We start from the raw sequence: 23,273 nt of genomic DNA on the forward strand, positions 1-23,273 counted from the left end.
GGTCCTTGGCTCTTTCAATTGAACACTGTGACTCTAGCGTGGTGCACTGTGTTCCATCATTTTTCCATATTAAAATCTGCATGATCAGGATGAGTATTTATAAGACACAGAATATCTATGGAAACCTAATCCTAAAGATGAGAGGGATAGGGATAGTACAAAGCAGGAGAATGAGCAGCAGACATAGATCTCTTTGCTGCTTTATCATTCCTCCTATTCTTTCCACCTCCGTGACAAGACAAAGAAAGCAAGGGGCATCATTTGGATACAGGGGCACAGCTCCAGCTGCTTTGTTGACAATACTGCCACCAACAACAGAGACCTGTGGTAGCATGCACTTTTCAAAGGTCGGCCCTCTCCTAAAACACACAATTTGTTTGTCCACCACAGCTTAGACGAGTGCTGGCTGTGAGATTTGACCAAGAGGAATTCGCTGGAGACTTTGGAAAGAAGCCAAACTTAACTTGGCCCCAGAATTCAGTAGAGGAAAGGCCTTGAGAGAGCAGATGTCAGCTGACTATTGCGTGAGTGCAGTTTTCTCAGTTTCATATTCATACTGTTTCATTTATTCTCTTGCAAAAAGGGAGAGTTTGATTATGAAGATAGAAGTAAATGAATAGGGGGCAGGAAGTGCAATGTTACACAAAAAATAAGAAGCAGGAGCAAAAGAAAGATCACAAACGTTTAGGATAAAATATAAGGGATGGTATCCAGTGCTGAACTGTTTTTGTCCATCTCCAGCTCTGCCCCCTGCCCCCATCTGTTTCAGATCGGGACTGGGGAGGCGAGGAAGAAGAATCACAGAACTGTAGAGTTGGAAAGAAAACCAAAGGGTCAAAATTCCATTGTACAGTGGTACCTCTGGTTGCAAATGGGATCCGTTCCGGAGGCCCATTTGCAACATGAAAAGAGCGCAACCCGCAGTGGCGTGTCTGCGCACATGCGGGTCGCGATTTGCCGCTTCTGCACATGTGCGTGACGCCATTTTGCGTGTCTGCGCATGCACGAGCGGCGAAACCAAGAAGTAACCCTTTCCGGTACTTCCGGGTCACTGCAGGACGTAACCTGAAAGAACGTAACATGAAGCGGCCGTAACCAGAGGTATGACTGTATACACAAAAGTCCCTTGCACCTGCAGAGCTTCAGTGTTAGATACAGCCTCAGGTCTTAAAACAATTACTTGAATTATTCTGAGGTAAACAAGTAACTCAAATGAGAATCCAAAAGTTATGAGATGTTATTGATGTGCACAATCCTCTTATATCTTAATGATTGGGTTTGTGGTGGACCTTAATGCTGAATTACTGCCTAGTTTCACTCTTTTGCTTAAAAACAGAACTTGCAATCACAGAACTGTAGAATTGGAAAGGCACCCTGAGGGACATCTAGTCCAATGCAAAGTCCCCTGCAATGTAGGAATCTCAATGAGATCATACATGACAGATGGCCATCTAACCTCTGCTTTAAAACCTCAAAGGAAGGAGAGTCCACTTGTTATTTCAATTATTATCTTATCAAAAAAATCTTTGGTCACCAACTGTTAAATTTGTGCACCTTTTAAAGTAAGCCTTTTGTTTTTCCTGTACAGTGAGGATTAAGTTAAAATGGGGGCAGGAAGTGGAAAGAGAACACATCTGGACCCTATGAAACATTTAGCCCATTATAAAAAAAAATTAAAAGGTTCTATGTGGCAGTCTGTACTTATTTAAATTACTGGAACAGAATAGAAAACTGATTTTTTCCCCAATATATATTTACTTTCCAGATTTCCATCCTATTCAAAAGCACACAAAAAGTACAACTGAAAAGAAATGAAAGCAGTAACAGAGATCTCACCCTGAAGAGCGGTGGTCGGGCTTATTTCTTTCAGAACGATCTGGAAGAGAGAAGACATACAGGGAAATGTGTTAGTTTAAATTTAGCACTGCTTAAGTAAAGCACACCATCATGATTCACTTTACATTTTTTTAAAAAATCTGTAAAGAAGAAGGTAGATTTGCTTGCTCTTTTTAAGAGCCGTTTGCCTGAGAGCAAAGAAGAGTCCTGCAATCTCAGCATTTGTTAAGGGCAGCCTTTTGAAACGCAACTTTGTCCATGTTTACTAACTTTACTTTTTGTGCTCGACATTTGCCGTTCTGAAAAGCAACAGATTTTTGTTTCGCAAAGAAAGTGAGGGAGCAATGGAAAAGAAAACCACTGGATTAGTCAGCACATTAAAAAAAAATCATTCCATGAATCACAGCTGGCAGACTCTGCTAAAAGGCTGGGAGAAATGAGTGGTGGCTGCAGCCATTCCTGCAAAGACAGACTGCCTTAACCGAAGTCCTTTTATGTTCTTAAAAACATCTCTGCGCAGGCAGCCACCATTAACAAGCCCAGTTAACTTGCCCCATTGTTGCTTCTATAGGCATACTGTGGTTCAAAGCATTTTAAAATTTATTTTCATAAATCCAAACAATGATTTCATTGCACAGGCGACAGAATATGTAGTTCATTTCATTATAACTGGACCCACCCAATCACTATAGTGTGATAGGGATTTGGGGGAGAAACTCTTCCCAGTATGTAAATCCCAAAAGAGAATTACGCAATGTTCTATTGCAACAAATTTGATTGGTTGGATCCCTCAGTTTACTGACAAAGGCTCATTTATTTTTAATGCCTTTATTTCCATTAGCCCACAATTTCCCCCCTCCGTTCCTTTTTGGAAGGCTATATAAGTATGATATATTTTATAAATGCAACAAATATATATATACACACACATACCAATCAATGTTCCTTTTCTATATCAAAACCAATCTTCTAAAAATCCTTTTTTAACTCAATGAAATTCTTAACCAAAAAAGTTCTTTTAGTTCATGTCAAACCAGGTTTATTTCTTTAAAAAACACTGTCTTGCATTAATATAAATGTTGACACTATGCGCACAAAGACAACATATAAGCACATTCATCTACATTGCACAGATGAAATATTGCCTCTACTTCTGCTGTAGTTTTCAGTCTTTATTTGGTCTTTCTATTTTGCTAGACAAAACAATAAAGTGATTTACCACCTATTCCCCAGCAACCAATACAGTTTATAAACACCAATATTACATCCATACTACAGCAACACGACACTTCTGCCTTTTATTTCTGACACGCTTTTCACTGCATTTCATCAAAACTAACATTGCTGTTTAACGACAACTTTTCAAGCCACAATCATAAAAAGCTGCTCAGAGACACAGGAAAAGCTCTCTCTTTCATCACAACAATTTAATCTGGCAATCACCTTACCTGAAGCTACAGAGGTACAAGCAGCCCTTTCCTTTTAGTTCGATTTCCATTTGATGTGGGAATTAAAGTCCTAGCTATTTACACAGACATGTAGCAGCAACAAACCAAGAGAACTTTCCAAGTTGGACGACATCAGAAGCGAGAAGGAGAAATCACAGAACATGTAAACAGCATTCCAGAGCTTCCCTCCAAGGCCTGTTTCTGATTGGCAGCTGCATCGTGGCCAGTCTCAGAACTGGAATGCTGTCATTCAGGAAGTTAATGTTATTCCCTTTTCCCTTTCATTCTTTGTTTAAACAGGAAATGGTTCAGATGGAGTTGCAATTCGCTGCTTAAAACGGGAGGACGAAGAGCACGTGAAACACAACAGTGTCCAAACTCTTTTTTAAAGAAAAAAGGAGCTTTAAAAAAAAGAGAACTACCCAAGAAATAAAAGACCGTGCAGCTTAAATACAGTATATACATTCAGAACAATGCATATACATTTTGCTTAACTTGATTCTGGCAAGAAAGAATGTCGTTTTTAAAGGCAAGTCACACAGATTTCCAGTTTTATACAGGATAATCATTCTATAAAATCAAACTTTTATAGCTGTGCTAGTCCCACAACTTGCTGCTAATATATACAGAAAGAAGACAGATAAATCTCAGGCACATAAAAATGTGAGTCTGACACATTGGAATCTGAAATATTTCCCATATCTGGAAAAGAAATGTACTTCTTCAAGAAGCGTAGCAGTGGCCAAGGTTTTTGACAACTGTGCCAAAAGCCAAGTCCAAAGGATTAGATAGTGATACTGCTATGTACACCACAATACATATGCAGCCTCTCCACCCCTGATGACTTTGGGTTGTGCTGAGAGCAGACAGCAGTACAGCTCTGGAGAGTCAGTACAGTGGTACCTCGGGTTAAGAACTTAATTCATTCCGGAGATCTGTTTTTAACCTGAAACTGTTCTTAACCTGAAGCACCACTTTAGCTAATGGGGCCTCCAGCTGCTGCTGCGCCGCTGGAGCACGATTTCTGTTCTCACCCTGAAGCAAAGTTCTTAACCCAGGTACTATTTCTGGGTTAGCGGAGTCTGTAACCTGAAGCGTATGTAACCTGAGGTACCACTGTATAGGTCTGATAATACAATAAAGTGAAATTGTACAGCAAACCTTTAATAAAGAGTAAACCAACAAATACACCACATATATTTACAATGGTGCATGTGAAGGTAGCCGCTGAGTTTCAAACCACCAATGAGTTAGGAACTTGCCCTGCATATGACGATGAGCTACAGAGGATTGAGCATACAAGACCAATACCCTATACAAATCTGGAGTGGAGTCCCAAAAATGGTTGGATGGTGCCTTTTACACCTCTTTCCAGCAACTCCTGCAGCCAAACTGGTGCCAAACATGTTGCTACGCTTTCCTTTGGACGACATCAGTGAGACTGAATGCAGGTGATCTTGTCTGGTCAGCCCAGGACCTTCATATACACTGCCCAAGCTTGCACCCTGTAACCCAGCATTTTCACTTCACCCCTGGAGGCTTATTCCATTGTCTCTCGAGACAGATGGATGCCAACAGCAACAACAATGTGAATCACATATGTATGTACATATGCAGCCAACTGAAATAATTTTCTCTCTCTGAGTGTGGTACATATATCACATGGTGACATGCATGAAGCAAGATTGTATGACCACAGTTCCTGAAATAGTTAAAACACACCAAGGTATCTTTGAACAACCAAACAATAGTCATTTGCAGAAATTTGATTGCAACAATATGCCCATGTTAACTGGATATATAATTCTGCACAAGTTAATAAAAATAAAGTAAAAGGCGGCATTAGATTTTAATTTAATAAGCATCTATACTGAATGTTTTCAGGTTACTGAACTTAATTGCCGGACCATTTCCCCTCACAAGGGAGCAGAGCTGTACATGGAACGCTCCCCCCCCCCCCCTGCAGCACTTCTGACAGCCTTTTGTGTCCACAAGAGGGCAGCTCATAGCAAATCTGAGAAATCTCAGGGACTGATTTCTATAAAGCCCATAATCCAAGTGCAGACCCAGTGTGTTGGAGAATGAAGGAAGCACTGTCTAGCCTCTCATAGGATACTCTCTTTAAATGCTGCTTAACAGCAGCATCCATTAGTGGAACCACCATGCCACGTTCAACTTTGCAAACAGCTTCTTGTTGGCATTTTTCACATCAATGGAGGTGATAAGGTAAAGGTAAAGGGACCCCTGACCATTAGGTCCAGTTGTGGCCGACTCTGGGGTTGCGGCGCTCATCTCGCTTTATTGGCCGAGGGAGCCGGCGTACAGCTTCCGGGTCATGTGGCCAGCATGACTAAGCCGCTTCTGGCGAACCAGAGCAGCGCACGGAAACACCGTTTACTTGCCCGCCAGAGCAGTACCTATTTAACTACTTGCACTTCGATGTGCTTTTGAGCTGCTAGGTTGGCAGGAGCAGGTACTGAGCAACGGGAGCTCACCCTGTCGCGGGGATTCAAACCACCAACCATCTGATTGGCAAGCCCTAGGCTCTATGGTATAACCCACAGCGCCACCCACATCCCAATACACCACTACTACTACTACAACAACAACAATCTCTCAACGGTATGCAAATATTCTTCAGGATTTTCTATTGGGCATGTGCCAATCTTAGCAGTACACCAGTAAATTCTGGCAGAGCATACCACGTTATCTTTCCGTTCCTAGCAAATGATTATATGTTGTACACTGTTGGAGACTACACCTGAATGGAAGCTGCTTCTGATCTTCTTGCTTCAATTCTCTCCTGGTTCGAAGAGACCGTGGTGCAGGGAAGGGTGGGAAAGCACCTGGTCCTTCACTTGCCTGGCCTGCCTTTTCCTCCTCTTCCCCCAGCTCTGATTCCTGCCTCTTGGCTTGTGCAGGCCCCCACAGAGCACTGCCCTTGTCTCCCGAGTCAGACTGCAGCCCCCCTTCTCCTGGTGCGCACTTGTCAGTATCCTGCCAGCCCCTGGCACATACCTTACAGGGCAGGGGCAGGGAATGGCTGCTTACACCTATCATGCCTCAGCCACCTGTTACAGGAACCTTGATAAAGGAACAGCTGCCAGAAGTACTGTGAGGGGGGTTCTACACTTTTGAGTCTAGGTCAGGGGTCAGCAAACTTTTTCAGCAGGGGGCCGGTCCACTGTCCCTCAGACCTTGTGGGGGACTGGACTATATTTTTTTGGGCGGGGGGAATGAACAAATTCCTATGCTCCACAAATAACCCAGAGATGCATTTTAAATAAAAGCACACATTCTACTCATGTAAAAACACACTGATTCCTAGACCGTCCGCAGGGCAGATTTATAAGGTGATTGGGCTGGATCCGGCCCCCAGGCCTTAGTTTGCCTACCCATGGTCTAGGTATATAAAATGGGTGGGTTGCTGGCTACTGCTGTCATTAGTTTTAAGGCAGCTTTGGAAATTAAACAGCCTGTTGGTAAGCTTTATGCTCACTTAATTTTCTTTGACATGTTTTAAATTAATTGTTGAACTGTTAGTGCTGTACCAATATGCTAAAGTTTATTAAGTAGTAAGTTATTATTGTACTTATACTGTTATTTTTTGTACACCTCTTTGAGTCCTTTTTTTTTTAAAAAAATGGAGCATATAAACAATGACTACACAGTTAATAAAAGACAAAATACTCTCCCTGTGCAAATTGATGGGGCTGGTGCCAACCTACAAAGCAGACCCCAGTAGTTCTGTTATTGTATGTTAACATTCAGTTCATAAAATTCCAAGGCCAGCTCACAACAAAGTCTATTTTGTTGTTGACATTGGACTGGATCCAGAGAACCTGGAGCAGAAGGAAGTTCGACATTTATTTCCAGTATCTTATTAAAATAATTAATTTTACTTTCTGTAAAGAAATTCCTGTATACCATATATTGGCCTCTGGCATGCTGCTTAAAGTTGCAAGCCAATGCACACTTACTTGGGATCTAAATAGGATTTTCTACAAGGAAACATGCATAAGGTTGTTCTGTACAAGTATGATCCATTGTTTCCCTAGCGTTTTCAATAATTGGTCCAGTGATGAGAACTGCAAAGCAGGTGGGGAAAGCTAGGTTTCCAGACCCTCAAAACTCATTTTTGGCAGGTTGGTTGATACTCCTGAACAGTGCAGGATGAGACATTGGTAACTTAAGTGGCAGTGGGAAATTGTCCAAAAGGATGGGAGAGTTTGTAGGAGAAGTTTGGGCTGTAGATCAGTGGTAGCGCATGCAGAAGGCACCACCTTCAATCACTGGCATGTCCAAGAGGGACCAGGAGAGATTATTGTCTGAAATTCTGGAAAGTTATCATAGGCTGAGCCAGACAAAACAGTGGTCTGGCTCAGCTTTCTATGTCTTTATATTGCTGTTCATGCAAGGTTCCTCTACTGTGATGTTGGTCAATTACTCCTTCCACCAGTACAGTGGTACCTCGGGTTACATACGCTTCAGGTTACAGACGCTTCAGGTTACAGACTCCGCTAACCCAGAAATAGTACCTCGGGTTAAGAACTTTGATTCAGGATGAGAACAGAAATTGTGCTCTGGCGGTGCAGCAGCAGCAGGAGGCCCCATTAGCTAAAGTGGTGCTTCAGGTTAAGAACAGTTTCAGGTTAAGAACAGACCTCCAGAATGAATTAAGTACGTAACCAGAGGTACCACTGTAGTTACTGTATATACTTGCTTGCTGCAACCTAAGAGTGATTGCTTAATTTACTTACAGAAAAGAAACTCGGGACACCAGTTATTTCTGTTTGGTTATGGAAGTGGACAAGCCTAAATATAACAAACTGCAAGACGGTGCAATTATGAGAAATAAATAATAAAGAGATTATACACAACATTAACTGGAATAAACTGCATCCTAATTGTATAGCTCATCTACACATTTCGTTTTACGGTGATTAGTATGTAACAATATTTTCATTTTAAAAACTTAATGTGGAGGAGAGGGAAATGTAAGTTTTTGTATACTGCAAGAGCAAAACCGTACTAGAAAGCTGTGTACCAACATGGGTTTTGCAAAATCTTAATCTGAACAGTGGGCAGGATTAGTTACTTGGCAACCCTGTGTAAAACCTGCCCTGAAGGGAACATTATAGCATACTTCCCTAATGCTTCTGATACCATGCTGTGTACACTGTACTTTAACCAGGCTTTGTCATAACATGTTTGCAAACTCTCTCTCTCCTCCCCCCCACCTTAACAAATGTATACCCTACAGGACACTGCGGCTTGAATCAGTTATCACATGAAAACAGTTCCTTTTCAGGAAACAACTGAAAACATACCCTGCTAAAACTGGACATAGGTTACATTTTGGCACTGTATGAACAGATCTGCATAAGGCTGATTTTGGAGACGAGATCTACTTCTTCCAAACACACAGCTCATGCAAGCCCAGGGCACATCCCTCAATCATCTTGCTTCGCTGCAAGCAAGGATTAGTTCAGTCCACCCAGTGAAAAAACAAGATGTTGCAGGGAAGCAGACAGCAGCACAACACAGCTTGTTTCAAGAAAGAATTGACTTCCACGCTTTCCAATTCCTGTCTTAAACTAACAAGGACTGTGCTTCCACAGACACAGGGCTGTATATACTGTTGGTATTTTGACTCCGCAGAAGTGTCTGCTGACAAAGGAGGAAAGGAGAGAAAAGACTTGCAGGGAAGGGGGAGCTACAGGGGTAGAGGAAATTGAGCAAAAATTCCCCTTGCCTCGTCTGTTACTGGATGGATGTCTCTGCTGGTGCAACAGTGCTGTGAAGACGAATTAGACCCCACCCATACAGCACTGGCCCTGTGAGGGCAGCATGACCCCATCTTTACCCCCCTTAAAGGGAACCAAATGCATCTTCTCCTGCATAGCCCCTTAATACAGTGGTACCTCAGTAAGCATCAAAACTGTGCTAATACAGTGGTACCTCGGGTTACATACGCTTCAGGTTACAGACTCTGCTAACCCAGAAATAGTACCTCGGGTTAAGAACTTTGCTTCAGGATGAGAACAGAAATAGTGTGGTGGTGGCGCGGCGGCATCAGGAGGCCCCATTAGCTAAAGTGGTGCTTCAGGTTAGGAACAGTTTCAGGTTAAGAACGGACCTCCAGAACGAATTAAGTACTTAACCTGAGGTACCACTGTACCTGGATGGACCACTATCAGGGACTGGGTTACTCTGCTGAAAAATTCAGCACAGTCAGGGAGTGACAGCATCATAGTTAATAGTGCAGACAGCACTCTAAATCCAGGGTGGGGAAACTTCAGGCGTAGCATTTAATTACATAGTGGTTGTAAGATATGGAAATTTTGCCACACATATGATATTGTGCTATTATTGGCGGCAGGGAATTGGGATTTGGAGACAGAGAGGATAGTGTGCCTATGTTCACCTGGTGAATTTATAGCACAACCATGACTTGGATTGGGGACTTCATGGTTCCACAGTGCTATACATTTCCACTCAGAAGTAAGTCCCATTGAATATTGCCTAAGAGTAGACAGCTGACTGGCAGCATAAGAATATAAGAAGAGCTTTGCTGTACCAGACCAAAGGCCCATTATTTCAGCTTCCTGTTCTCAAAATGTACAACCAGATGCACAAGGAAGGCCCACAACCATGGGCAACAGCATTCTCCCCACTTATGCTCCCCAGCAACTGGTATTCAGAGGTATACTGCCTCTGAAGGTATACTCTGAAGTATACTAACTTGCAGCCATTGACAGTCTTATCCTCCATTAATTTCTCTAAACCCCTCTTAAAGCCATCCATGTTTGTGCCCATCGTTATACCATGTGGCAGCAAATTCCACAGCTTAACTACCCGGTGTGTGAAGATGTTGTTCCTTTCATCTGTCCTTTTGTTCAAGTTTCATTAGATGAGACCATTCATACTTTTATATAACTCACACCCCTCCTCTATTCCAGACTAAAAAGCCCAAAATGTTGTAAATTTTCATCACAGGGGAGCTGCTCTAGTTCCAAGGTCTCAGATCGGGATCTTTCCAAGGTTTGCTACCTTAAATGTTTTTGCAGGATCTGGACTGTCCATATGCAGGACTTGTGCTAAAATTACATCACTGAGCTACAGTACCTCACAGGTTGCCGATTAAGCTAAACCAATTACACTCCTGCACTCTATTACAACAGTTATTTGAATATTGGGTGGTGGGGGTTAAGGGAGTTAAGATGCAATATTAAGTGAGTCTGCATATTTGAAATGTTCACAATTGACTTCAGTTTCCTCCTAATAAATTCTACAATACGGTGAAGGAGCATAAAAGGATAGCTTTAGAACAATTATTAGCATGGTGCACCAACTGCTGTTTCCCCTTGAATTAATAAGAACGAAGCAGCACAGAGCTGTGGATTACAAACTGCTCATTATCTCAGAACTGCTGAAAATGTTCTACCAAACATATCAAAAGCAAGGAAACTATCCAACACTGACCTTTAGCATAGCTTATATCGTTGAATTTGACTCCTTAATTAAATGAATGGCGACAGCTCCCTCTAACAAGGCCCATTGTTTACTAATTATTTTGCCTCCAAGAAGCTGGCAACCTACCCGTCAGGAAACCAAAGAAAAGTATGGCATTCCTTTAAAAGTCCCAAACAGGCATTCCGTAGGCCTCCTCCACAGAATATCTGAACAGCTGCTTCAGTATGGCTGCTGACCAATAGTGTTATTTACCATGACAAAATGGGCAATGGTATTACGTAGCTACAGTAGTTGGCATTCCTTTGTGATGAGTACAATGGAAAGTGCCACCCACACCAGGCATCTTGCGAATTAGTCCACAGTCACTATGGCCCATTTCTCACATAACAGTAAACCATAGTTTAGGGATGGGAAAGCTCATGATCCTTACTTCAGCATTACACCCAAGCCACAGGTTATGGTTTGTTTTGCTCCAGTGAACGAGAATAAGCAAGCCAAGAACTATTGTGGTTTTTAGAGAGTGAAAGAAACCGCAAACTGTAGTTTGGACATTATGCTAAGCCAGGTGTTGTTGTTTGTTTGTTCTCAGTGTAAGCAGGGAGGAGCAAAGGAGACAAGATCAGTACATTTGCAGTGAAATATTGACTATGGTTTACTTTATGTGTGAAAGAGGCCAATAATGGAAGCAGTAAAGCTACAATCTTGCCAAGAGGGGGGAAAGCTAGGAAAGTGTACTGTTAACAGCTTTTCTTTTTTCAGTCTATGTTACAATGCCATAGGCCATACTTAACAAGCATGCAGATTCAAAACAAAAACAAACCTGCTGTTACATCTGTTCAAATGCTACAATAGTCTGCCATATTTCTAGAGGATTAAGTTGTGAAATGAATAATATAACACCAGCCTGTTTTTTCCCAGCAATCAGTAATGGAACTCCCTGAAGACAACCACACAAATGCCTTAATTTTCTACTTTTCAGAATCACTGACTTACTGTCGTAAAAAAAAAAAAATGGACTACATCTGCAATAAATTGTATTAAAATTCATCTTTAACTGCAATAGAGCTATAGTGCATTTTTTTGCTGACATCCTAAGATTTTCCACTTACCAACACAATGGATACCATCCACTGTGAAAGAAACATTAGAAACCTGCACCTAACACATTAACTTACCAGTTTTCAAGTGAATTTACAGGAATGTGAATTGTAAAGGCCTATATAAAACATTGAAATTGATCTTCCTGACCACAAGAGAACTTCAGAAATGTAAACATACTTTTTAAATATTTCAGAAAAACAGAGAAAGAGAGAGAGAGAGGTATGCAAACTTAGATACTGAAATAACAATCGCAGACTTCTTTCTGCAGGGAGAAATAAAGAAGTCTAACTAAAAATGTTGGGATCTTTGAAAAAGCTGCTGCAGAAGCCCACAATGCACAGTTATTTTAACAGCCTTTTATTCATTATGCTTTTGCTACGAGGGAGCCTTAATCTCCCACCTATCTCAAATGAACATGCATTAACAAGGAAGGTTCACACACTTAAAGGGTTTATAAAAAGCAAGCAATCTGAGGCTTTGAAATAAACTATTTAACAAGACTTCTCCTAAAGTGGCATGAAACATGCTCTGTTGAGCTGCTAACTGGCAACTAAACCATGGAGCAGGCAGAAAGGGCAGAGGAACCCACCCTATGTTTTTAACCAGGAAACATCCCATAATTTACTTTCTTGAAACCTCCTGTCAAGAGGCAGGTGATGATGGAGCAGTTGATGTGGGAGGGGGGCTGGAAGAGAAACACCAAGTTTATGTAGTATTACACACAATGACAGCAACTTCAACTTGCATGTTGAAAAAGGCCAACATCACTTCACAGTGCTTTTCAAAGAAAAGCAGTTCACACATTTAGCTGATTGTCGTAAGTAATGCACCTCTAAGTGATGTAACAAAGGTTGAACCAGCTCAGAAACTAGAAAAATTCCGAATCTAATACACACGGTGATCAGGCTTAAAATGCACTATTGCATGCTTGCTCCTATCAGTCTCTTCCATATCATGGATGAACTTCCCCAAACTGATTTTAAATATGAAGGGGCTACATTGGAATAGACATCAGGTGTTCAGTCAAATGCATGAGGGCACAAACAGTGCAATTGGCACGGTTCCATGCCCAATGGGTCCCTACTCAAGGTTCCAGATTGCAAGGAAGGTTCTAAGCACATTCAGCTGAACATGCTTAGGAGTCCCAGTTCTAGGGGGGAAGGCAAAGGTTGGAACTAAGAACACTGTAAGTCAGGGGTAGGCAACCTAAGGCCCAGGGGCCAGATGCGGCCCAATCGCCTTCTAAATCTGGTCTGTGGACGGTCCGGGAATCAGCATGTTTTTACATGAGTAGAATGTGTCCTCTTATTTAAAATGCATCTCTGGGTTATTTGTGGGGCATAGGAATTCGTTCATTCCCTTCCCAAAAAATATAGTCCAGCCCCCCACATGGTGGACCGGCCCATGGCTGAAAAAGGTTGCTGGCCCTTGTATTTACATGTTTGGCTGAATGCCTGTCCAAGGGTCAGAGATCCCAGTTGAAGGAAAGCCCTGGTTAGTGTTAGATCACGGCCAACACTTGCACAAGACCCAATGGCTTGCTTCACAAGAGGGAGGAAGAAGAAGAATTAATTCTAAGTAAACCAACACCTTTACTGCACATTTTCATGAGCTTTTATATCCAGGGATGTAGCATGCGGGGGAGCCACAGTGGCCGTTGCCCTGGGCACAAAATTATTAGGGGTGCAAAATTTCAACACCCAGTGCTGCCGCAATACAGCTGTGCACTTCCGTCTCTAGGCTGAATTGAAAACGGCTTATTCATGCAATCTAGGAAGTGACCTCTCCAGACAACGGAACAACTCTTTTCTTATCTCTGCAGCTGTGATCTCCTGGGTGATGCAGACACCATTAGGCAGTTGAATGCAACCCATGCTACACCACTGTTCATATCTCCTTTATTCGTATTGCAGCATCTGTTTGTGAATATACGTCAATAGACCTTGTTCTCAATACTCCATGCTATCTTTTCAGCATTAAAATAACTTGTTGTGGACAGATGCAAGAGCGTTCTAATGTAAATTATTGGTGTGCGCATGTGGAGTGAGCAAGACTTTATCTGGAGCACGGTCATACTCCTCATAGTCCAGCACTTTCCAAAAGGGCAACCTGACAACTCATTTGACTCTGCCCAGATAAACAAGATACTTTTCATTATATATAGGAGAGGCCAACTTGGATTTTCTTTTCTTTTCTTACAAAGATAGCTTTCTCCTAGTTAATAAGCTTTAAACCTTTTTTTTAAAAGAATATTTCATTTTTCAGCACGATTTTTTTTTTACAGATGCTTGAAAAATGCAACTTTTATGGTTCCATTTGCGCCCTGGTACAAATGTCAGCAGACAAGTGCTTTTCTGTAAAATAAAAACACACTTTATGCTTAGTGATGTTGGTTCATTTCCAAGGACAAGCTGCAACAGATAACAGCAAAAGAGCCTCTGTTACCATCCTTAATTTATTCCAGCAGTGCTTGGTCTGCAGCCAGTTGACTTCAATGGATTCTTCCTACTGACTTCCTTGGATTCTGGAGCAGACTCACAAGTACAATTCTTTTAGCTTAGATGCAGCCAGGTATTCAGTACATATGTATAATCACTGCTACCCAAGAGAACTGTGGATCATAAAATCAAAGAACTGAAAGGGATCAAAGGCACACATAATCTAATCCTCTGCCTAAAAGGAAGATTATCTACCAAGCAACCCCTCACAAATCAACCCATACAATCTGGATCACATAAATGTTAAGAGAAAGGAGCATGTGCAATGCAGAAAGGTAGTTACAAAGCAGCAAAGAAGGTGGGGTGCATCATGTATTCTGCAACTCTCTGATCCTATCTTTTTTTATTACTGCTGCAGAACAAATCCAAATGGCTCAGTCACATGCAGCAGGTGAAGATGTAACAACAACAACAACAACACCACACTACACACAGTCTCTAATCATTGTCTGATTTGCAAAATCCACCCCAAATAAATTATTTGGCAAAATACCTTGCCCTATTCCTTTGGTAGAAGAAGGTTCTGGTGCTCCAGAAAAGAGGTGCCATCTTTTTTTGGCCAGTGGGCACATTTAGAGTTTTGATAAAGTGACGAAGGCTCTAGCCACAAAATGGCTGCCATGGAATGTGAAGTAAAACAAAAAGGTGGCCATAAAATGAGGCAGAACCACAAAATGGCATGGGTTTGCTCTCCAGTAGCCCCCATCAATTGGAGACCGGGAGGCATCAACATTGGCCCCTGCTATATTTATTCACAGAAGGAAAGTCTGTGTAAAGGAAAGGAAAAAAGAGCAAAACATTCCACATATACAGTATGTGTATTTTAAATAAGTGTGACTGAGGAGATATAACCTAGCACCGCCCAAATTCATATATCTAGAAATCAGGATTCTTCTTAGAATAATACACTACCAAGTAGCTTAAAACAGAGATTGCTTTTAAAAATTGTATTCTATTCCAACTCTCATTTCACTTCAGCCAACTTACCGTATTTTTCACCCTATAGGACGCACTTTTTCCCCTCCAAAAATGAAGGGGAAATGTGTGTGTGTCCTATGGGGCGAATGCAGGCTTTCGCTGAAGCCTGGAGAGCGAGAGGCGTCGGTGTCTGCAGCCCGAAGCACGGGGCGCCCTCCAGAGGGCGCCCCGTGCTTCGCGCAGGTATCCGCAAGCCTTGCGCGCCCAGCGGGAGTTGCCGCCGGGCTCGCAAGGCTTGCAGATAGCAGCCTGTTCTGGGGGCTGGGGTCAGAGGAAGCTCGGGCTTCCCCCGCCCCAGCCCCACGGCTGGGGGGGGATAATTTTTTTATTCATTTCCCCCCCCCCCAAAAAAAATGAGGTGCGTCCTATCGGCTGGTGCGCCCTATAGGGCGAAAAATACGGTACCTTCACCTGTGTAATTTCTCTGATTATATTTTGACTGGTGAGTTAATCTCTCTGATACAACCTTGTTTCGCTGTCCAAAACCCAGCTAGCATTTTAGAAATCAAGTTAGAACAAGTTTAATGTGGGAGCTAAGATTAAATAATGCTTCTATGAACGGAATGTTGCTTTAGAGGAAATTGGACACAAATTATTTTGCCAGTTTTCTAGCCCTTACAAAACTGAACGACAGAAAGGTGACTGATGAGTTTATAAAGAATTACTTTTTTAAAAGAACAGCCTTAGAACAACAGCATAACATAAACAGGGGGTTTATAAGTACAGCAAGTGCCTGTTTTGCAACATTCATAGACACCACAAGGCCAGAGCTAAATCCAGGACATTAAACAAACGACAGATGCATCCATCCACACATTTAACTTCAAAATCCTAAGAATGTTTACTCATAAATAAATACTAGGCCAAAATGAATTGCTCCTTAGTAAGTATGCTTAGGACTACAACCATTTAGGCAACGATTCTGCAAACATTCAGGCAGTTAGTATCATGCTGAGGAAATTTTCTGTGCAACTGCAGCCTGAGGGCAAAGGGCTCCTGAAACATCTGCACAAACAGCATGGGGCAGCTTTACTTGAAGCATGAGGAACTTTTTTTCCAGCTTGAGAGCCACATTTCCTCACAATCTTCAGGAGGCCACATGTCAGTGGTGGACAGGGCCAGAGGGAAGACTGAGACAGCAATGAACATGACTCTTAAAGTAGGCCATGCAAAAAGCCAGAGGTTTACACACATACACAATCCATCTAGGCAAGCAAGAGGCGGTATCACAGTTCAAGGACACATTCCACCTAGGTAAATTTACTGGAAAGGGACATGGAGCAAGTCCGGTGTGAGTTGTGGTCTGGGAAAAGGGTGTGTGACCTGGGGAGTGGTCTGAAGAAAGTCCCGAGGATCTGGAAGAGCAGCCTCGAAAACTGCCTTTGGCCTGAGTTTTCCCAGCCATGCATTACACATACTGTAGTTCTGTTTTAGATTAATGTCTAGCGGTTACTCATGGCCTGCTTCCTTGCCAGTTGACTCTTCACTTATTACTGATAGTGGCATGAGTCACTGACCACCTGATACTTACAGGTAGCTCCTGGCTTGTACGTTTTTCTAGCACAGATTCTTGACTTTGTTTCCTCAAGGCATGCCTCTAATAACCCAGAGAATGGTCTGGATGGAACATGATTCCACTGCTGAAAGTAAATTGTATGGGTAGAAGGCTTATTAATTAAAACTGTTTGTTTGCTGAAGTTGCATTTGCCCTTCTACAACACAGAGCCCAAAGTGGCTCCTGCAAAATGCTCCAAATGCAGCTGTTTAATTAGGCAACAAGAGCATAAAATAGATTCTGCCTGTGATCCACCATAAACACAAAAGATCCCAAGTCAGTCTTCTAGCCAGTGAATGGACAGGTCTCTCTCTCTCTCTCTCTCTCTCTCTCTCTCTCTCTCTCTCTGTGTGTGTGTGTGTGTGTAGGAATCTGTCAATCTGTTTACAAGTCTGCAGTCCATAGCATGCATTTCTGCAACTACGCTGCTCCAGCTTAATAAGAATCCACAACTGTATAACTATCAGTGAAAGTTTCTTAAATACCTCTGAGGGTATCAGACAAGGAAGTTCCCTGCCAAAGAGGTGAGGAAAGAAACTACAGTAACACCTTTTGGGTATGGAATAGTCTACCACTGTTCAAACACAGAAACTACTGATAATTCTGGGAAGTCAGCAAAGTTAGCAGTCCAAAGTCAACAAGGTGCAAACCTTGAAGTATGCCAAATTGCAAAGTAGATGACCCTTCAGTGTTCCCTCTCCTTTTATGTATGGCTTGGCTCAGGCATGCAGTTACATAGAAAGCTTACACAAATACACCAATGGCACATCTAGCTCATTACTCTCTATACCGAGTGGCAGTGGCTCTGCAGGGTTTCAGACAGGGGAGATTCCTAGCCCGACCTGCATCCCAGGGACTGAATCTGAAATTCTCTGCATGCAAAACATGTGCTATATCACTAAGTGTTCTCCTGCTAAGTTTAGGAGGAATACTTATTTCACATAAGATCTACATTCTGGTCTTAAAACAGAGAAATAGTTAAGGACAAAAATCTTTGGTGAAAAACTTAGCAATGTTGACTACCAGAGATACATTGGATGTGCCTTAAGTTAATGTTCAGAATTCTAAAGAACTAAAGGGAATGTTCAAGTTTACAGTAGACTACACCAACCAGGAAGAAAAAATGTATTGGAATATGATCCTTTCACTGAACCATGAGTGACTACATCTGACTCACCATGAGATAAGATTATATGTGGTTTCAGAATGTTCTTCCATGAAGACCCAATAACGTCCCCCCCTTTCTTTAGCAGCCAACTGGGAAGGATATTCCCTGACCCAGCCATCATAACCTACGGTTGCTTGCAACACCACAGTCGAATACTGAGCCCATCTACAAGACTTCTGCATATCTATTACAGCAGCCTTCCCCAAAGGGAGCCTCCAGGTACTTTGGACTACAACTCCCATTACGCCTGACCATTCTGCTTGAAGCTGTTGTCTGTCTAAAACATCTGGAGGGCACCACAGGGAAGGCAATGTTTGCAAACCAATCCCTAGGTCAAATCGCTGCATACACTGAGAAATAGGGTGGGGGAACCCCAAATGTACGTATTCCAGACAATGCGCCTGCACTCCCTTTTTGACAGAGTCCAAACTCTATGCTACTGGGGCACGGCTAAGGTGCAACGTAACAGCCTTGTCTTGACTGGATTTGAGGGCCAGGCCCACATGACCACCAGTGTGTTCTGCACTGAACGTCCACAGGTGTCAAAGGAGCTTAAATGCACATTCAGAGACAGGAGGGCAGAATCAGAAAGGATGCTTGATCCTACCACCAGAGACACCTTGACTGTCCCTCAACCCCTTGCCATATCACATTGCAATCACTTCAGTTCCCAGAGAAAGAGACTTAAGCATGTGGAGTTGCTTGTCGGGAAAGGCAACCAGAGACAATAAAAAACCCCTAAAAACGGGCATCGAAGTAAAATCTGCAGCTCTTTGAAGTGCATGAACCTAACTCCTGAATATATAATATATAGACGCTGAATTCTCTCCCCCACCCCTGCAGCACGTGCCTCCCTTCCCCACTTCGGACCCCTGCCCCTCGGCGCCCCTCTCCCTGCCCTCTCGCGCCTACCTGTTGCTGGGTTCAAGCTGGGTCTCCTGTGCCTTCTGCCGAGCTCTTTCAGCTCCTCCTCTTCTTCTTCCAGCCTCCAGGCTTCAGCCATCGACGACAGGAGGAAGAGGACCCCTTTCTTAGTCTTCCCTATGCTCCTCCATGGCGTGGCTTGGAGCTGCCCTTGCGCCTGCACCTGCCGCTCCCGCCGCCCGCAGCCTGGAGAGGAGGCAAAGCGTCCCTCCTGCGCCGCCGCCGCCGCTTCTTGCTTTTCCCCTTCCTCGAAAGTTTCAAGCGCGCTCTCGGGGAGGCTGCGAAGGCCTCGCTCTCTTTCTGGTCTCGGCTAGGGAATGGCAGGAGCTGGGAGGGCGCTCGCCAAGAGAGGCTCTCCCAGCTGTGGCGGCCGGGAGAGAAAGAGAAAGGCAGAGGGAAGTAGGAGAAGGTGGCGTTTCCCTGCCCATTCACAACATTCCGGTATCAACAGGAAACTGGGCTGCTGCCTGACACTAAGACAAAAGGCGAAGAGGGGGAGGTACCTGGAGCAGCGAGCAGCAATCAGAGCGGCGGAATGCGAGGGGAGAGCGGCCTCGTGGCGGAGGTGGGCAGGGAGGGAAAGAGGCAACGAGAGGTGGTCTCTGAAGCGCATCCCCCCCACCCCAGTTAATGGTATAATCTGGGACCCCTTTTCCCCTCTCTCTCTTTGGATTCTGGCAAGGCGCGCTGCCTCAAGGCATTTCAGAAAGCTCCTCCCAACGCAAAAACAACTGCACTCCTCAGCAGAGATTGAAGAAGAAAAACAAGGCCTTGTCATGGTGAATGGCTCCTGTCTTGAGAGGCTCTCAGGGAAGAGCCCTTGCTCAGTGGTATAACAACAACAACAACAACAACAACAACAACAACAACAACAACAACATTTTTATACTGCCCTTCATCTGAAGATTGGAAGGGTGGTTTACAGCAGTAGAGAGTAGAGCGACTGGCTTTCGGTGCAAGTTCAATCCTTGGCAGGTAGGACTGGGAGTGTTCCCTGGCTGAAACCCCATAGAGCAGCTGCCCCACAGTGTAGACAGTACTGAGGTAGATGGACCTATGTTCTTCTGTCTGTTATAAGAGCATAAGAAGAGCCGCTGGATCAGGCCAATGGTCCATCTAGTCCAGGACCCTGTTCTCCCAGTGACCAACCAGATGCCCATCGGAAGTCCACAAGAAGGAATTTCCATTTTGGAATCATGGCGTCATATCAACATCTGTGCTGTTTACATTTACACCCAAAGCCGCCTCTGCCTTCACGCCAGTGCTCAGTAACCCTCAGTTACTGTTTTTAAGGAGGTTACAGAAGGGTATGATTTGGCCATAATGTGGTTAAACCAGGCATAATTGTTGTTGTTGTTTAGTTGTTTAGTCGTGTCCGACTCTTTGTGACCCCATGGACCAGAGAACGCCAGGCACCTCTGTCCTCCACTGCCTCCCACAGTTTGGTCAAACTCATGCTGGTAACCTCGAAAACACTATCCAACCATCTCGTCCTCTGCCGTCCCCTTCTCCTTGTGCCCTCCATCTTTCCCAACATCAGGGTCTTCTCCAGGGAGTCTTCTCTTCTCATGAGGTGGCCAAAGTACTGGAGCCTCAGCTTTACAATCTGTCCTTCCAGTGAGCACTCAGGGTTGATTTCCTTCAGTATGGAGAGGTTTGATCTTCTTGCAGTCCATGGGACTCTCAAGAGTCTCCTCCAGCACCATAATTCAAAAGCATCAATTCTTCGGCGATCAGCCTTCTTGATGGTCCAGCTCTCACTTCCATACATCACGACTGGGAAAACCATAGCTTTAACTATACGAACCTTTGTTGGCAAGGTGATGTCTCTACTTCTCAAGATGCTGTCTAGGCCTGTCATTGCCCAGGCATAATAGGCTTCTGGATTTCATGGGATGGTCTCCTAGCTCTCTTTCCTTCACATGTTTCAAGTGTTGTGCCCTGGATTTGCTACTCAAGAGAACCCTCCAAAGTTAATTAACATAGTTTCCCATAAGATGTACAGCACCAGTGGCATCTTGCTTGCCACCATGTTAGTACAACCCATGTTGAGGTCCCCACAAAAGCGCACCACTCCAGCCTCAGGATCTTTTGGAATGCTAAGATATGTGTAACACTGCAAGAAAAAACTGGAATGTAATTCTTAAACTGCAAAGCGCAGAACCTAGAAATACTGGTGGTGCCCTAGAGGCTTTGTGCCCTAGAAGGTTCTTTGTGCCATCATGCCAGTTCTATTTTATTCCAACAATTTATAGTTCCTTCCAATGAGGCTTCTTATCCCCTTTAAAACTTTCTCTCCAGTATCCAGAGCAGAGAGAGGCAGACTTCAGGCTTGTGGAATTTGCTTTTTGTTTTATTAGACCCCGAAGAGCTGCCAACTACAGCCAGGTTTGAAAAAACATACACTTAGAATTAAAGAGTATGGTGGCTTCTGAGTACTGAGATTGATATATATATATTAAGTACCTGAACTGAACTGAGCCCCTTTCATAGAAAAAGCAGCTCCTTGTTACACCCAACTGTCTTTATTAGGTGGTGGAATACTCATTTTGTTGTTGCTATTGTTAAATATTTGGGAGTCATAAATCCTTGCTAAACTACTTTCACTCACACAGAAAACTACCAGTAGACCAATTCTCTGCCTACCCCTGATCTACAGTATGGCAGTCGCCATTTCAAAGCAGGAGAGGTGGCTATCATGCAGCTCATTAACACTGTGAAGTTCTACCAGTGGTAAATGAGTAAGCAAAGCCCTACAGCCCACACAATATCTGCTAGGAATATAAAGGAATAAGCAGCCCATGGTTAACATGGTATAGGTTATTTGCTGCTGTATTGGTCCCAGTGAATACTAAATACAAATTAAGTAGATTGATATATTTTCCTTGGGATAATGTTGATGAGATTACAGTCCTCATGAACTGAGGAAAAACACTTATATTAGGTGTTATGTGTTAATAAAATGGAAATGTTTAAGGAGTCACTGTTTCTTTGCAAAGGAGGAAGATAGGGAGAGAACCAGAAGAGGTGGAGACCCTACAACTTTTCTCCCAGCAGAGGAGCAACTGTGACAGCAGAGACGCCTTCTGAACCAAAGTAAGATACCTTTCAGTTTAGGTGCCAAGTAGTTGTACAGTTTTTTGCAAGAGAGCAGGATGGGGGGGGGGACCAAGGCAACTTGGCAATGTCTCCATTACCTCATTGGCCATATCCCTGTGACCTGGCAGCTCTACCAAGTCTAGTAGGCAGCAGCTGCCACTGGGTGAAAACAGTATTTTTGAGAAGGTGGCAAGTTGCCTTTCAGGTTGCTACAGTCTAGCATTCCTGATCTTTGTAAGAGGCTCATCAAGAAATGAATTTTTGATAACGGTAGTATTTTCTGAGATATTCTCCAGAGCCATTCAGTGATAACAAGAAGTTACCAGGAAATGCAAACAGAAGCTTATATTTCATTTTTCTATACATCCACATATCTTGCTTCCATTACCATTTGTCTTGGCAAAGTGAGATTTAGTGTTGCGGGTACCTGCATGCACCTACAAGATAACATATAAAGAAAATCAGAAAAGGCTCAGGAAACACAGCAAAATAAATCCCAGTCTCACCACTTGCTCCACAACTAGCACAGAAGCTGCCAACACCCAGAGACTCAAAGATTTGCAAAACAAATTTGTAGAAGTTTAGTCTACATTCCTAAGATAAAATTAATGAACACAATGATTCTAACACCCATAAAAATTCCAAGAGCTTGCGATTACCTAAGCATTAAGGTTTTGTTTACTTTGGTTTTCATTTAGTAGAGTTAAAAGATTCAGAAGGCCATAATGACGTTCACTTAATTACGTAGCATGCAGATATGTCTCTTGTTCTTGGAAGTAATTACAGGTCAAGGCAGCCAAAATTTCACTGGGAATGCAGCTTGCAGGGTGGATAGGCTTTTCTCTTTAGCTTGCAGGGAGAATAGCCTTGTCTCTTCATTCCCCCACTGCAGTGGAATTGAGATCCCACCATAGCAACTGCTAGGAGCCTTGTGGGAGGGGAGAAATCCCAGATTCCTAGCAGTGATCTCTTTTCTGACCCAGCCTTACATTACCTGCCCCCTGCGCAACGTGCAAAAGGTGAAGCGGGCCATGTTATTTTATTTTCTCTGTTGGGCCTGAAGTCCTGTCTCCTGCTTCCCCGCCCAGTGGTCTATAGAGATTATTTTTTATTTTATTCATTCTTACATTTGTATTCCACCTTTTCTACAAAAAGCTCAAGGAGGCTTACATATCTCGTTCTCGCCTCAT

The 23,273-nt window shown here is 43.2% G+C and overlaps 1 protein-coding gene and 1 long non-coding RNA gene across 6 annotated transcripts in view; one reads left to right on the plus strand and one right to left on the minus strand.

Moving 5' to 3' along the window:
* Positions 1-19,107, minus strand: part of SH3D19 (SH3 domain containing 19) — a 64,411-nt gene extending 45,304 nt beyond the window's left edge. For 3 of the 5 annotated variants that reach the window (XM_081925980.1, XM_081925981.1, XM_081925979.1), the window contains exons 1-2: positions 18,973-19,107; positions 1,837-1,876 (exon numbers count right to left, since the gene is read on the minus strand). In XM_081925980.1, coding sequence (XP_081782106.1) covers positions 1,837-1,876; positions 18,973-19,063 — 131 coding nt within the window. In that variant the 5' untranslated portion in view covers positions 19,064-19,107. Of the gene's footprint in view, positions 1-1,836; positions 1,877-3,284; positions 3,538-18,972 lie in introns of those variants that run through there. The other 2 variants (XM_081925983.1, XM_081925982.1) reach the window with 2 other exon arrangements.
* The window catches only part of LOC309378273, a 197,454-nt gene that overhangs the window by 55,098 nt on the left and 119,083 nt on the right, over positions 1-23,273 (plus strand). The window lies entirely within an intron of this gene.

Source organism: Podarcis melisellensis (assembly GCF_964234715.1).
Source record: "Podarcis melisellensis genome assembly, chromosome: 9".
Lineage (NCBI taxonomy): Eukaryota > Metazoa > Chordata > Lepidosauria > Squamata > Lacertidae > Podarcis > Podarcis melisellensis.